This window comes from Linepithema humile, chromosome 5 (genome assembly GCF_040581485.1).
Source record: "Linepithema humile isolate Giens D197 chromosome 5, Lhum_UNIL_v1.0, whole genome shotgun sequence".
NCBI classification, from domain to species: Eukaryota; Metazoa; Arthropoda; class Insecta; order Hymenoptera; family Formicidae; genus Linepithema; species Linepithema humile.
In genome coordinates, this window is record NC_090132.1 from 21,522,231 (window position 1) to 21,539,553 (window position 17,323).

General features: G+C 34.0%; 1 protein-coding gene and 2 long non-coding RNA genes across 4 annotated transcripts in view; 2 read left to right on the top strand and 1 right to left on the bottom strand.

Annotated features, from left to right (window-relative positions):
• The window catches only part of Picot (putative inorganic phosphate cotransporter protein picot), a 33,762-nt gene that overhangs the window by 8,326 nt on the left and 8,113 nt on the right, over positions 1-17,323 (bottom strand). Inside the window, exon 1 of one of the 2 annotated variants that reach the window (XM_012369351.2) lies at positions 9,067-9,432. The exons of the other annotated variant lie outside the window; for it this stretch is intronic. Coding sequence (XP_012224774.1) covers positions 9,067-9,178 — 112 coding nt within the window. The 5' untranslated portion in view covers positions 9,179-9,432. Of the gene's footprint in view, positions 1-9,066; positions 9,433-17,323 lie in introns of those variants that run through there. 2 annotated transcript variants of the gene reach the window in all.
• On the top strand, positions 9,760-10,765 carry LOC137000033 (uncharacterized). The gene is made up of 2 exons (XR_010890342.1): positions 9,760-9,899; positions 10,297-10,765. It is a non-coding gene; the product is annotated as an uncharacterized lncRNA (long non-coding RNA).
• LOC137000032 (uncharacterized) lies at positions 12,833-15,071 on the top strand. The gene is made up of 2 exons (XR_010890340.1): positions 12,833-13,508; positions 14,793-15,071. It is a non-coding gene; the product is annotated as an uncharacterized lncRNA (long non-coding RNA).

The window sequence follows — 17,323 nt, forward strand, 5'->3', positions numbered from 1 at the left end:
GCAAAGGATTACAAAGAGTTAAAAGTCAAAAGAAACCATCACGATATTTATCAGAACCGATTTAGTGCATGAGTCATGTCTAATTGTATATAATCGATGGTGTAGTCGCTTACGTGAATTTCGTGAATCAATTTTGTTATCGATACAAACTTTATTTAACATCGTGTTTCGCAATTATATGAAGAAAAAAAATCAATTCTCTGACACACAATTGATTTTTTTTCGTATTAAGAATACGATTTAATCGATCACCATCTTTCATTGTAATTTTCTAACTCCGACATTTAGCTTTCAATATTTTCGTAACGTCAATCGGCAGATTAAAAATAAAATTAATCATTATATTAAATTGTGAAATTTTCTGGGTTTTAAAAAATTCGAAGACCAATGAAAAAGTCAACATTCTTAGTTCGCTCATAGTGCCTTACATGACTACTACACCCTATGTACACATAATTATAGCTTATACGCATTATAATTACTGTCGTTCAGAGCTACGTCATAAAATAAACAGCTCCACCTTTTTTTTCTTTTCGTTCTTTCTCCGATGTTACAAAACTTCTCCACGATTGATTACACCGTACTTACTCCTCTTATCACGCCAAGATTAATGCTGCACTCTCCTAGACGTCGTCGAAAGAAAGCAAATAAGAGACAAACGGGGGGGGGGGGGGAAATAAGATAGGAGGCAAACGCCAATGAAGAATCGGCACACCGGATCGATCCGCTTCAATTCTCGTCAATATTTCTAGGAATAAATTTCTCGACGCCCACTCTCGCTCGTTTTATCGACAAATCAACTTATGTCAATTGACATCGGACGACGTTCTCATTGCTATTTAAACCGACCGGTTTCTAGCCCACGCATAAATTATCCAAATCTACCGCATCTCGTCTCCCCCTTCTGATCTTTCTGTCGCTCATCGTTCCGCGAAAAATTGCACGTGTTCGATGATATTTCATTTTATATTTTGATGAAAAATTATTCGCGGTGGAGCTTTGTAACAGTCGCAATAATCGTAAAACATATCCGCCTTATGCAATCCTCAGTCTCATGCCTTTAAAATAGAATAAAGTATTTGCGTACATAATGTATTCTTTTCAGCATAAAAGCCCATGTTTTACGTAATAATAGAAAATAATTATACTAAAAATAATGACTCAAAATATATGTATATATTTCTACGTTTTACGAAACATCGAGCACGGAAAAATAAGATTGTAAACTTTTGCTGGCTTCTTTCGTACACGTGTAACGTACGTTACAATTAGCAATTCTGCGAGAGAAATTGCGCAAACGACTTGGAACGTGCGCGCGCGCGCGAACACAGCTTACGTTTATTTATAACTGCCGAGCTTTTGCATTTAGTTGCACATCGCTTACTAAATTGGAGCCAATTATTGTATCAATACGTGGGGTTGCGTTGTTCGGAAACGATCTTCCATTATCTGGGGTCAAATGTTTGACCTCGCAATTACGCCAAAACGATTGTAAGATTACTACTTAAGAACTGATTAATTGCGGGGTTAAAATTCAAATAAATATCGCTGTATACTATTCAATTTTTTTTCAATGTATCGAAAACATTCGACAACAAAATTTCTACCACGTTCAAAAGTTATATCAGTTCATTCTTACATGTTCCTTTCTTCATATACTTCATTCATATAGTACTAAAAATTATTAATTATTTTTGCAGATTTAATTGCAAACAAAACAACCTTATATATAGCTCCGAAGATTAGCTTTCTCCCATTTGACTCTTTCAATATCATTCAATAATAGAAAGGAATTGCGTGAGAGTATGAATCTTTATCAAGAATCGAGTGAGCTTGTGGCCATCTGCCAGAGATCAAAGCTCGGACGAAGCATGCAATATATGAAAATTGACATTGTTGATTCAAGCCTTTCTCGAAGACCGCAAGCATGATATTAGCACGATGAAGCACGTCGAAATCATAAAAAAAGTTAATGCACAGAATATTGAAATAAAACAGGAAAAATCTGTACAAATATTTGTTTCTTTCGAATCATGTTGAAATCGTAAATTTGAAAACAATAATGTGCAATGTATGAAACGCCTCAGACAATGACGGTGAAACACAGTATCGAATTTTGAAGCAATTTTTAAGAAAAGTTTAATTAGTTGATTTTTTCTTTTCTCATAGATTTTAGGTTTTCAATATTATGTAAATATCTTACTGATTAAACTTGAAATTAAAACTTTATGAACGTAAAATCTTAAATTAAAAGAGAACAATTTTTATCAATATCAGATAATTTTAAAATCCTCCTTTTTAATTTCTACGAAAACAAAATAAATTTAACGTAATAGCATAAAAATTCAATAAGATTTTATCTTTTGCATAAAAATAATTTTTTTCCTTTTTTTTTTTTCAAAGATACTCTGTATTTAAGATTGATGTTACGCGTTATCATGCAACATGATTAATAAATTAATATCTTTATTACTTAAGCTTATGTAAATTAATAAAATTTATTAATTTAAAATGTTGGGAGATCGTGAGATTACGAGCAAGAATTCAATTGCGGTAGTAATCGGCACACGACACTTATGTAAAAAGGAATATCGAACAACTTCCCTCGTTCGGATGCAGATCATTGTAAAATCTGTGGGCGAATCATTGATAAATGATGGCTGAGACGAGAACGGAACACGTTTGCTGATAAGTGAGAACGAAGGCCAAGACGCGGAGGGTTTATTGGCCCGAATCCAGTCGTGTTTTATCCGTGACCGCACCGCCGAATGCACTCTCGGCGTTTATGCGCATTTCACAAACGCGTTCCTAAGCGCCTCGAAGTGCCCGGGACTGCACTTGCAATTAATATCGATCATCTCAAAATCGATTTCCGAAAAAAAAATTAAAAAATTGTCAAATATTGCTTTTCAATAATTATATTAACGAAAAGGCAGCAATAAAGCGAATTAAAGTATGAAATGAAAGTGAAAATGATAAAATGAATATAAGCAGCACATACAGATAGCATGTCAAATTTGAAAGCAATATTGTAATCAAATGTTTATAAAAGACACTAACAAATCCGTATGATCCTTGACATTTATACGTGAGATAAATGTGTGCAGATAACCTGTCTATCTGTGTCGTACCACATATATTCTCAATGAATAAATTTTTTTTAATTGTTCAGGATGTCACTAATATAATCGCCTCAATTTTTATCTATATGACGTAATATTTTCTTTGAAAAAATTTGTAAAAATAAAGCTACACAAAATTTGTATATTAATACATATTTTTATCATTTTTTCTTCAATATTTGTTTATTCAAATTTTCGCCCACATTGCTGCTCTTGTAAATTTTTCATTTAAGAATCACACGCTTAATCGCAGTACGCGAAGATTTAAAGAACGCATTGATGTGTCATAAAATAAAGTACCGGATATTTTTAACGACGTTAATAGAATGCTGCGGTATAATGACGATACCATACAACGAAAATAGAAGAGTTACGCTATTATTCGATATTATTAGGCCTGTCTATTCTGGTGTGCAGCCTAGCTCTGATATGTAATTTTCATATTAAAGCTGCGAGACTGTAAGTGCTCTCTTGTTAGATTCTCGTATTAGATTCGCGTATTGCACTTCGTCCTGCGCTCGTATGCACCACGATGCGTGCGTCAGAAAAACGCGCAGCGTCAGCTCTTAGACGCCTGAACCGAATACAAAAAGCTACGATTATTCTGGTATCGATTGTCATCACATTCATCTGAACAATTTGCTCTGAAGGCATTCGAATCATATTTCAGCAAACTCAGCGTCAATAGCTAACATTTAGATTAAACCCCTGTCCTCAGCGCAATCGAAAAGAATGTAAGTGCTTCCGCACGTAGACATATCAATATTATCGTTGGTAGTTTGGAAAAAATATTTCTTTTTTAGTGTTCTTGAAAGAATTTTATCAATGTAGTAAATATCGTATAATCTTACCACATGAGAATCTTATCGAAAATAGTTATCGCGTGTGAGAGAGAAGTCGTGGAAAGACACACTGAAAGTGATATCGATCATGCTCGAGATAATGTTTTCCATTGTTGACATAACGACAAGTAAATCTTATTGGTCACATTAATTTGAACAAGACTTAAAAATCACATGCATTAAATGCGTTAGACATGCATTATGACATCAATCGAGATATTGCTGAACAAAGTACCATTTATTAATTTAATTATCTCTTAATTTTTATGTGGATATTTGTAACAAACTATATTTCCTCGAAAAAAATGAATAACTTGTAATTGTGATTTCACACTTCACACATGAAATCATCTTTTTCCGATGTATGTTACGATTCATTAATTTTCACCGAAAGATTTACTTGCATTGACTTATTTTTGATATAAGAATGATATAAAATGATAAGAATGATATAAGAATAAATTGCATTACTTGCATATAGAATGTTTCTTTTATCAAAAAAAATTATGCGAATAATCTAAGTAACACAAATTAATATCCGGTATCGCGTGTATATATTGATGTTCAATATATCGAGATTTCTCGATTGTCTCATCCGCACAGATGATTTCGCAATAGGTTTTCCTTATCCCCGCTAATAGCGCCGCTGAAAAGGAACAATCGCGAGGGATTATCGTCAATTAATCGGTACGAATGTGTCGCGCTCATACACATATAACCGGGCACGATCTATGTCGGCCGTCCTCGGTCGACCACGGCGTCTATCGTCGTCACCAGTCGTCGAGCACGTGGTCGGGTCCGGTAGAAATAGCTCCGACATACCGCAATATAGGAGATCGCGCGGTCTGTGTTAGTGATGTCTCATTGTCGCGAAACACAGAGAAGAACAACGCCAAAAGAATGCCGGGGAAGAGGCGAGGTGGAAGAAGAGCAAGGCGCCTAGAGGTGAACCGCGCGAATCGGCAGAGGGGAAAAGCTGCATCTCGTACACGTGAACGCGTCTGACGATTGCTCGTGACGTACGTGAACACGATCGCCACGTACATTATCGGTGTGTACGAAGCGCTGGCTTCCATCGCATGAAGATTCGGTTAAACCGAAGTCTACGTAGAAATACGGAAATGCGAATTTCAGCGAAATAAATCAAATCTCATTGTGAATGAATGAATATAGATAGTGTGATGACGTTGCAATAATTATAATAAATTAGTATAAAATAATATTTATTAAATTGTAAAATGAGTTATTTATTTTTATTCATGGAACATGAATAACATATATAGTAACAAAGAGATTTGAATTGAAAGAATATCCGAGTAATATATCAGTGTAGTATTTAATAACATATAAAATTAATTTTTCTGCATATAGTGAAGCAAACAGCACCGCGTACATTTAATTAAAAAAAAAAAGTTACAAACAAGATATTTTATTCATCTCTAGCAAGCTACAGATAAACATCTGTATGTCGTGCACGTCGATGTGACAATTAGGTGACAAAGTAAAGAGCTTTCAGAGCTTCACAGAAGAATCTTTTAAACGGAAGACGTTCTCAAGTGAGCGACACACGTTGCTATTAATATTATAATATTGCATTATTAAATTAATATATTGAAATTTTATGAGACATTTAATGAAAATTAAGATACGGTTTATATTTTTCATCGTAATAAATATCAGTAATTTATGGATGACGTATTTATCGCTCTAAAAATGCAATAAGTTTTAGTAAGGAAAAACACATTTCGAAGAAAACAACGATAAAACGATTTGTAAATAAACTGTGGAAAGATTATTAGAAGCTACATTAACGATAAATATGGTAAGTCTAAGAATCCATTAAATGGTAATTAGAACATCTTTTGCATATATCGTAAGTAGTTAAATGCCGTAACAATCATGTAAGGTGTGTCATAGTTTGTCATAAGAAGAAGAATGTAATCTGTTCGATAAAAACTCATCTCTCGGAAAAATAGACATTATAAATGTTTATAGTTTGACCAATTAAACGCAGCTAATGTCGAGTAATGCAATAACATCTCGCTGGCAATATATTTTGATGACATATGAAGCAGTATTTAAAAAAATTAAAAATACTACAATAAAGTATGTAAATCTTTTCCTCACTTTAATTCTTATACTTTGATACCACAGTTTGTGATATTTTTCTTATCAAAAGAGAAAATATTTTAGAAAAGAGTTGGATATATTTTCTAAATAAGATAATGATTTACAAAGGAATGAAAAACTATAGATAGGAGTAGATTATATTAAATCAAATCTCGGATTAATCTTTAAAACATAAAACTATTTCTGTGAAAATAAAATCTCAAGTCAAATAAAGAATTAAATTTTATCCTTTTTTTAAAGTTCAATTTCCTAGATTTGCATTCTTTAATTCAACAACTTCTAATTTAAAAACTATTCACTGTCTGAATTTTTTATTACGGAAAAGTAAATTTTAAATTTGATAGAAAACGCAGTCACGAAACTCAGTGAGCAGAGAGCAGCGAGTCGGTATCTTCGGAACATCCTACGCATTCTGAATGTGCAACTTACTGTATGCTGTACACTATTTTCGCGATAACGACTAAATGCGCGAGTCATTCGGCGGCCTTGACGCATATCGCGAGAAAAACGCACTCGGTCGTTCTCGAATTATTTTTCGCATGCGTATATCTGCCGAAAAGTCCCGCCCTGATTTCTTCGTATAATCATCACGAACGGTTTCGTATGAACAAACAGATTACGCGAACTCATCCTCGCGAAAGAACAGAAGTTTCGCGCGTTATCTACGCGTTTTTATCCAGATTGCGGTCGTTTTCGCGATGCGTCATCGGCGGCAAGCATCACGCTTCTTATCACGTGTATCCGTGCTTTCTCGCGGTCCATTAATTCACATGGCCAGTCGATACTTTTCAGCTTAATCCTCTCGCGATAACACAACCGATGGTTTCATTAATATATTTTTCATTAGTATATTTTTATTCAAATCCATTTTCATTATATAAAATATTTTTTGTCAAAATCATTTAAGACGGCTGTCTTGCTATATTTCAAACTATATAAAACGTGAGGCTTAAATTTCAAAGTACGTCAATCTGATTTGTATCTAAAGGTTTCACGATCTCAAACACTAAACAAAAATGAGAAATACACATGTAAGATATCTGGAACAATATAGCAATGTTACAAATAGAAAAGAATCAACAATCATTGCCATGATTCTAGCATTAACTTCTGCATTATTATTCCTTATATTTTTTTTATCCATTTCATATTTATATTAATAATTACTGCATTTTTATTCATAATTCTTTATATAGAAATATGTCGGTGTATATTATAAAAGAAGTTATAAGTCTAAAAAGTGCTAAAAAAAAATCGTTACGAGAATTCAATAATAATAAAATAGAAAGTCAGGTAAAAATTGTCAATACATTGTCATCGGGCAGTGAATAAAGAAAAATGAGCTTCGTAAATCTTATATTTTAATGAAAAAAACTAGTATAAAGCAGATGTTTTCAAAAGAAGAGTAAAGAATTGTATGCAATGCCAGATCTGTTGTTTCATAGGGGACAACATTGATCTTTTGTTCCCAGGTCTGAATAGCGAAAGTCTTCTCGAAACCTGAATAGATTCGTCACACAATAAGAAAGAGCCCGGTCAGTTGTTAAAGCTCAGTCAGTTGTCCAGATAGATGCAGGACTATGCAGTACAACTTATTTTTTACATAAAAAGAATAGAAAGTTTTCCCTCTATTTTACTGACTTTTCTTTTTAAATTACGTGAAAGTCATTTTAACGGCTATTATAAAATATATGAATACTTCAAATTTTGTACTCAAATAACATAGTCATTCAAATATTTGTAGTTTGGCTCCAAAACACGCTCGGCAGTAATATCCCAAGTCTATTAATTATGGAATATACGAATACTTCAATTTTGTACTCAAATAACACAGTCGTTCAAATATTTGTTTGGCAAAACACGCTCGGCAATAATATCCCTCCAATAACATAAGAAACGATTTATGAAAATCATGATGAGTAATTTATTGTGTTACGATCAGTAAATTTCTAAACATATGAGATTCAAGGATTTCGTACAATAGCACTCGGTAACCTGTGACAACCATTTAGACTCTGAAATTAGCAACCATTTGAGCTGCGAACAAACATTTGTCGAATGGAAGAACAATAATTTTCTACCTGCTCTTATGCCTTTCACATTTTTAAGTTCTTAAGAAAAAATTCAGGAAATCTAACGTAAAAATTCTATATTAAAAACGTGGCATATTTAATAATGTATACTTATTATATTTTAATGTAAAATTAATTTCTTAATAAATGTAAATAAATTTATACAATATTTATTCTGAAAGTTTCCGTGTGTATGAAATTGCAATCTATTTAATAACTATTAAAAAGTAGATTCCATTTGAAAATGAAATAAACATTCTTTTAGCATTTGCAAATGAATAACAGAAATTAAATATGTCAAAGCCCCGAAATAGATACTCGACGCTTTTTAGGATCACATCTCTCGTCGAATATCGCGTTGAGAGAAACGCCGTGTGAGAGCATGAACATGTTGCACACAGCCGGATCGAGCACGTGGTCTGCGATCGTTTTCGCGATAAAGTCGCGCGCGCGCGCGCAGATCTCGTCTCAAATTACGTAGTTTCCTGTTAAAATTGCGAAGCCGAATGGAATTTCCATACTTAATATACATAACTCACTTGGCAGCCATGCATCTGACCGAATTTTGCTGACTGAAATCCACGCGAAGCCACGCGACATCACGATTGCGAAGTTGACCGAAACGAGAATACGACGAATTTATGAAGAACTTCATAGTTCCATCTCTCTCATATTCGCGCTCTGCCACGCATCGGCTACGTTTATATATTATACTAATGTCAACGATGACGAATATGTTCGGCGAACGAAGTCATTTTTAAAACTCGTACTTGAGTGGAGCGTAAACGTGAGAGCGCGAGAGAGAAATATTGAAATTCTTCGTACTTTCGCAACATCGCCGGCAAATTGTGTTTATATTGCTGACGGAGCCCGACGAAACAACGCGGTCGCGTGCCATACCTTTTCTTTTTCGCGCAGTTCGCTCCTCCTCATCGAGTCCGGGTTGTTCCCACACCAGCACGTGGCCATTTCGTCCTCTATTCTCGTTGTTGCTGATTCTGCTGCCGCTCATCGCACAGCTCGGCACGGAAACGAGAAAGGCGATCACACGAGGGGCAAATGCGATTACGAACTTGTTGGACGCACGACGGTCGACGACGGCGACGAGCGTGCGACGCGATAACACATCAACTGTTCGTGCGCGCGTGGACTACTGCTCCTCACACTCTTGCGCGCTCGTTTTACCGAAGCCGAAAAGTGCCGGAGAGCGCGTGCGAGCGCGCCTGCGTTCTTTTTTTACACCGGTCGTACGACGGCAACGACGTTGGGAGAAACAGCGTGCGAGGCAGCGGCGACGATGACGGCGGCGGGCGACATTCGCGAGCGGTGACACAGTGATAAAGGTGAACGCGAGATGACGAGGTTAAGACTTCACGTGATACGCGCTGTTGAACCCTGACCAAGAACACACGCAATCAGTCGGGTTGCTGCGATAACGACGGTCGACTGCAAAAGCGGACGGGCGAGCACGCGGCGCCGGCTGGATTCGCAGTGCGTCAGCTGCGTTGGTCGCTCGGCCAATCGGAATACTGCGCGGCAAAAATCGCGATCGGCGGCGCGAAACTTAAACTCTGCCAAGCGAAGTGACACGCTGACATTGCGAATGATGATAAAAATCATTGTCAGCAGTTCTTCTTTCAGGATTTATAACACATGGACAGTGGATCTGTGAAGTTGCGAAATAGCGCTTCTTGGATTTGATAAACTTAATTCTAATAAATTACGAGCTGAATGTACGTATATAAATACGTATATTAAAGTGAATTATATCCTTTAAAGATTGCATGATTTTATGCAATGCAATGATAAGATTTGCGTAATAATTTATCACTAATAGCTATATCAGCGATAACGTACACACAATTTATTGGTCCTACAAAAAATCTGCAAATCTCTTTCATTGTTGCGAAACTTTCAAAAATTTTGATTCAAAATTAAGTGAAATTTTATTAATTATCTGTCTCTCATTAATTTAATTTTTGAAAAGGAAATGGAATATTCTCAGCTAAATTATAACTAATAGCAACAGAGTTTATATTGTGGTCGTTAACTTTCGCTTCATTAACTCTTATTAGCAATGCTGAAATTATTTAAAGAATGCTAGATTGGCGCTTCATTAAATTTCAACAGATGGTTAAAAATAGAAGTGACTTTACAACGAAGATAACGAAAGGGACTTCAAAAGAAAAAAACCGAACGACGAACATTTATTGGGCTTCATTCCAACCAAGTACACACATGTGCATTGTGAAACCATATGATTCATTTTCGACCGTTGGACTCGAAAGCTAAGTGAATTACCGCCGACAAATGTATCGCATTTCCGCCATCAGGAAAATCCTGTTTGCTACATTTTGCTTACAAATCAAATTTTTCCCAAATTTCCAAACAGCAGATGCCTGGAAACAGTTTATAGTTTTTAAACTTGAAAACACTGTCTCTATTCAGAAATGGAAAAATATTGATAGAGAAATATTTTTTAACATCTGCTCTCACTTACTGTGAGCTCTTTATGCATGTTTTCCGCAAAAAGATGATATAAGCCGCGTTCATAGCAAAATCTTAATATTTGCATAATAAATACATCGCCTTAATTAATCGAGAAGTTTAAGTCTTTTTTTCCCTAGAATATGCAAATTTTTTCCTGTTGATCAATATTTTTACATGAAAAATTGCATAATGCTGAATTCAAGATCATAAACTATAAAAGAGGAAGTCACCACTACAATAAGTTGAAATTGTGTCTTATGTACGCCAATCTTTTTTCCATTAAGATATCTCATAAGAAACACGACTGCTAATTATACGATGCTGTTGTAGAATCTTTCATTGTTAAACGCATACATATACAGCACCTCTGATTACATCAGATATCGTAAGAAGGAAAAAACTGAGTCACTGCAAAGATAATATCATTGTCTCGTATTCTTAATTAGAATCTCAGATTCTTGATGAGTATCATTCATCTTCGTCAAAATAATTAATTTATAGAGATTAAAGAGCGCGATAGTATGACAGTTTTGCTGAAATGACGTAAATTGTCATTTTTCTTAAAATAATTAAAAATATTAAATTGATAAGTAAGTAATTAAAACAAATGTCACATATTATGTTACAATTTAAACTATAAATTATGACTACAATAATTATTACTAGATAACTAACACAGCTCGCGATTACTAGATAACTAACAATTTTTTGCGAAGTTTATTATCAGCAAGATCACATTTTGTAATTACTTGATATAATATAAAATTCTGATTTACTCTTTACGAATTCCTCTTTGCAATTACGGCAAAAACTCCATAATAAATTAATTCCATAATAAAATAAGGGAATTTTACATTAATTATGTTCACGAACAATTTTTGTCTCAAATAAGGAAAATGTGGCTTTTACTATTCCATTCAATGCCTCCAATGAATAACAGGAAAATGTCATTAATTATAATTATTTTTCGCAAACAACTGTTGACGTTCTTTCTTACGTAGTTTTATTTCCGATTCAAATTTGCGTCATACGGAAGAGCGGATTAGATCGATGATTAGATCAATGCGAGTGACACAGCCGATACATCGCATAAGACTTTTGGCACGTTAAAACCAATCAGCTATTAATAACTCAGTACGTGATTTTATTTCTGGCTGTCTTTTCACAGTGCGGTTAAAATAAGCACATTTTACACACTCCAGCATTGGAATTATCACAAATTGCAATCGTATTCGGTTGCATCCGATGATTGTATCGAAGACCGATTGCTAATGATCGAAGTTCATTCCGACGCTCTACTAACATTCGGTAAAACATTTTATTTCCAAGTCTCGATTATCTGTAATGTTAATTATGAAATTCTGCACGTTCTGACGCGTGATTTTTGGCGATTAACGCAACGTAATCAGCGATATTTCCGTTTATAAATGTGCTGTTCTCGATATCAATAATAATGATATTTTTCAACACGATATCCTCCAACATATCTATCTCGCAAATACCACTGACATTAATATTGATATATTAATTCTACAATATTAATATCAATCCATCATTGATAAGACAATTTACGCAACACTTCCTGATCTAAAAATATTCCAAACCTCGCTCTCAAAAATATTTTTTAACTAATAACTTATAACTAATAACTTAATTAATAATTTCTTAACTAATCTCTAATAATTTTGATGAATCTAAATTTACCATCAAAGTATAATAAAACATATTAAAAATATAATAAGAATAACTCGGAGATATTTTATATAACAATATTTCGAAAATATCGCCAAGTCAGTGGATTAATTAAGGCTATCAATTGCATGTGCGAGAGCTGCAATTTGTAATTCCGAGTATTAAAACATCAAGATAGGTACGCGGGATTTTCCATACACACTGTAAATTACAAGAATGTAATGAGTAAATATTTGTTGACTTCTGGATTTGCGCTCAGTCGACGCGCAAAGGGTGTACACCCGCAAAAGCTGATTTGAAGCCTGCTGCTGTGTGCGAATCATCGTCATCGTCGCGGACCGGCCGTCTATAATTGATTTGATTGCTACATATGCAACACGGTGCGAGTTCAAAGCGATCGGACACAGGAATGTGCGATTCACACATCAGAGGAGAAGGAAGTCGCCGATTGTCGCCGGAGCGAAGAACGCGACGCGACCGCGTAATAAGCCTCCTCTAATCAGTGTTAAGTAATTGAAGTTAAGCCGAGTCAAATGTTAATTAGTAATTATCCCGACTACCCACGCTGATCTCTCTGTTGTTCCGAATTGTTGTTGTACATTGTATGTATATTTTAATTCTATACGTATATTATGCCTTCCTTATACTAGAAACCATAAGCAAATCTAATAGGATTTGACTAACAAGATTGCTATCGTTCCCAAAGTTTTAAGCATTAGTAAATAGTTATTGGCGCGATAGCGAAATCTTGCCATACAATTATAATCTCTTGTAAATTTATATAAAATTTTGATTTATATAATTGAATATCACAATTCAATTTGAAGCAGAAAAGTTTGACGGAACTTTGGTTTCAGATAACGATTAACGATAACGAGGGAGATTAAAAAACCAACTCGATACCGAGCGATAGTCAGTAACTTAACTGGTTGTAAGTTCCGTTATTATATATCTATTTATTTAAAAATATACACATGTTGTGCACGTCAGTTCCAGATTAAATTTATCGACTCACAAGTGTTTCGAGCACTAAGTAACTCAAAGAAGTTACGACCTGAATAAAAAGATCACGATACGAATAAATAATTCATCACTTTTATCGCATAACCGGGCTTATCAACTCTCTTTGCAATACTGCCTCTTATCACCAACTGGAGAGTGTATGTAATGTAATCGTCTTTATTATCTATATATGTGTGAGAAATGTTTGTATTCCCGGCAAAGCAGTTGTGTTAATTACGTTTTCCGGCTATTCAAATAGTCGCAGACCGCGTAATTACTTGCACGTGTCTAAAGTCGAATCGTAAAGACTTAAAACAACAAACATTAATGAAAATCGAATCACTTTAAACGCGTCGCCAATTGTTTTGCGCCAATTGTTTTGGTACCTTTAAACGATTCCATCGAGCGTAATTAGAGGATGGTCGAGGATTGTGCAATTGTGCAATCGATGACTTGTTCGAGGATTGTGACGCAGCACATTTTCTCTCATTCGTGGCGCATATGTGCAATTCACAATTTCCTCGCACGGTCGTGCGGCGAATCGCAATTTCGCAAGCGCGCGTGACACGTACGATGAGCGATTACGTATCGAGAGGTGTGACTGATGAAGCTAATTGACAACAAACGCGACACGGTTCCATAATTAAGAGTCGCACTTTTAGTGGGACTTTAAGGATTAAGAATCCATAAAATTATCGTCGTGTAACGCAATTTTTATCTTTGTGCCACTCGTATGTGGATTGTGAGCGTGCACAATCTTATCGCATGTAATTATCGCAAGTTCCGTATGCAAATGGTTCGATTTCTAAATAAAAGGATAACGAAGAACGTAATCGTGCTGAAATGATTTGATCTCGATTTAATCTCTGCATACATTATCCATGAAAAATTAATATCATCACTAATTATACTGATATCCAATATAAGTATAATCACAAATAATTTAGTTAATTAATAAATTAATGAACAATTTATTAGACTGTATGTCGATAATAAAGATATTATGCGCATCAACAGTCAGTTATAACTTGTGTCGATAAAGAAAACGCTATCTACTGCAGTTAATTATCAAAGTTACCAAGCGTGGTTAATTGCTTATCATAAAAACGGAGCTATTTGTACAATAAAGAAGATATCTGCAATGAAAGCGTCTTGAAAATATTTATAACCAAATTTATGCAAATTGTGAAATAAATTTTGCATATCTCGTTAAAAAGAAATAAATGTTGTTAAACAACACGTAATTATTATAATACTTGTCTTTACATGTGTTATTCCTTATAATGAAATAATAATTATGACAAGCGTTTTATTTTATTGTTTTATTTCTTTTTTTAGCTTTTCTTTTCCTTTTACGCGAGAATGATATATCGCGACACTTTTAGCTGAATAAACTATACAAAGTGCTCTCTAAAAATAATTCCTAATAAATCTGTTCATAGAATGACGTTTTCTGCATGATGGGCTTCTACACGGCGGAAGACCATGAAAACTAGAAGTAGGATGTCGACGATTTTCTGATTGCTCGCTCTTACACGAATGTGACGCGGCCTTTACATTATTTAATTCCCGGACGACGAGTCTCTCTTACACCACACGCGACCTTAAATGCCTCAAGTTTCAAGCCGTCAACAGGAAACGCAAAAGCCCTCAAACTCATTATCCACTATGGTTAAGTGGAAAATAGCGTCGATCACGCCACGAGAAAATCAACAGCGAAATTGAAATGCAGACAAAATCCCTTCATCTTATTTAAAGTTTTTACTTATAGTTGCTCGTTCTTTTCTTTCTTATCTCGACAAATCTTTTAGACGAATTATCTGAATTCACTTGAGAACATTTGAAGATTATTTTATCGAGATTATATAAAAAATCGTAGAGCTTATTTTTAAAAGTAACAATTTTTCAATACGTTTTAATGATTTTGTAGATATTATTTTTCAAATTAATAAAGGTTATTTCTAGAATGAAATATTTTGACTTATTTTAATGACCTCTCGGCTCTTTTGAGATAAAACATGCGGAGCACGCACAGAAAAACGCTTTCTATCAAGAGTGAAAGGTGCCTTTTGTAAGTTACCGTTACAAACTTTACATATTTCATAAACAATAATTAGCGAATCAAAAGTCGTTGTTTTTTACACGTTACATCTTACCGTTTAACGTTTCTATTGACTATACAAACGATCCGTGTCAAGGTGCGACGTCAATAATTCGTCACACCGTATCCGCAATCCTTGTGCAAGGCCGTATTCGAGGGCGCAGCTCAAGTTTTCAGAATTCGTCCTCGCGTTATGTGTCTTTAGAATACAAAATAACTTATTTATCGTTAATAAGATATTCAAATAGGTTACGTCCTTCTGCGTAAACATATGTTTTTTACACGTCCTTTCTCTGTTAATTTATTATTTATTAATTTATTAATAACACGAATTTATTAATTTATTAATAACACGAATGTCTACTTATTACATTTCTTCTATTATTTCGTTCATGTATTTATTAACAAAATAATGAAATCAATCATTAATTTTGGCTTGCACGAGTTTATAATTATCGTAAAAAAGTTTTTATTAACAATTATTTCTTTATTTATCTAGTTTTGCGAAGTTTAAGCAAAACTTGCATTTACAATAAAAATTTCACTCTGTGAAAAGATAACGTAGTTTTTCCTGCGTTAGGACTCTTAAGAACTTATTCTATAAATTAATTTTAACTTCAAATGACAAACCGCAACTGTTACGGAAGTTAATTAGGTGCACCAGGAAACGCGAATTGGCATAAAGTTTCGATTAGGCGCTTTCTACTTTCGTTTTCTGCGGCTTCGGCAGTATTGAACACAATTTACACGGTTGCAAACAACTGCAGGTATTTTAATCCGTGTCGTTGAAAAAATCTCAATGTATTTTGTGCAATTCACCGATTAATATCAATATTCTTTCTTTCGTATAATATAAGTGCGATTTATCGACGTGGCATCAGTAGATATTAATGTGACAACCGATCGATAGCGATGATTGATCGAGTATTAACTCTCACCAATCAAATTAATAATAACTTGCGAAGCACGTGATTTTAATTCATCGAATTTCAATTATTCATATTACGATCTAAAATAATGCATCGTAATTTATATCTTTTGCATGATAATTTCTTCCTCGAAATATAAAAATATACATCTCTGCAAATAAATTTTTTTTTAGATTGAAGGTTAGAAGATAAATCTAACGCATGAATTAAGGATGCTTATTAACATGCTTATTTTCCTCGTATTGACTTGCTCTTTTCCTTTATTAATGATGTCACAGTGAAATTCCTCGAGTTTCTGAGACTGTACGGTTAATTACTGCCTGATTTTATCAGTCATAATTTTTAGTTTCACATTTTTAACCGGTATGTTTGCATATGTGTTCAAACAATGACACAATGATACGACGTTTATCAAGTTCTTTTGAAATTATCCTAGAAAAGATTCTCAGTTTCGCTCGAAATCGCACAATATTGCTGCTTCATCAGACATGTCGTAACAAATTGTAAATCTGCAATTTTTCGATAAAATATCGCTTTAATATCGCGACGCGATGATTATCGTTGTTCAATAAAGAATAATCACTTCTATCAAAGAGATTAAACCATGATTTTTGCCAGATTATACGATAAAAGTTCAAAAATAAAATATATAATTTCTGAAATATTATCTTTGATAATAATATTTAAATAGATTGATAAAAATAATATTTATTATTATAAATATAAGAGATTTTTTTTATTCAATAGATAGTCACGTTTTTAAAAAATCTAATTAATTTAATTAAAACGACCTTCACGCGTTAAAATGCTAAACTCATCGATTAATTAAAATTTATCTTCTTTTTGTCTGTTTTTTGGTAAACAAAACGGCATCACATTTTTTTTTTGTTATTAATCATATTAAAACGTTTTTTATTTTTTACATATATTTGTGTCTCGACAT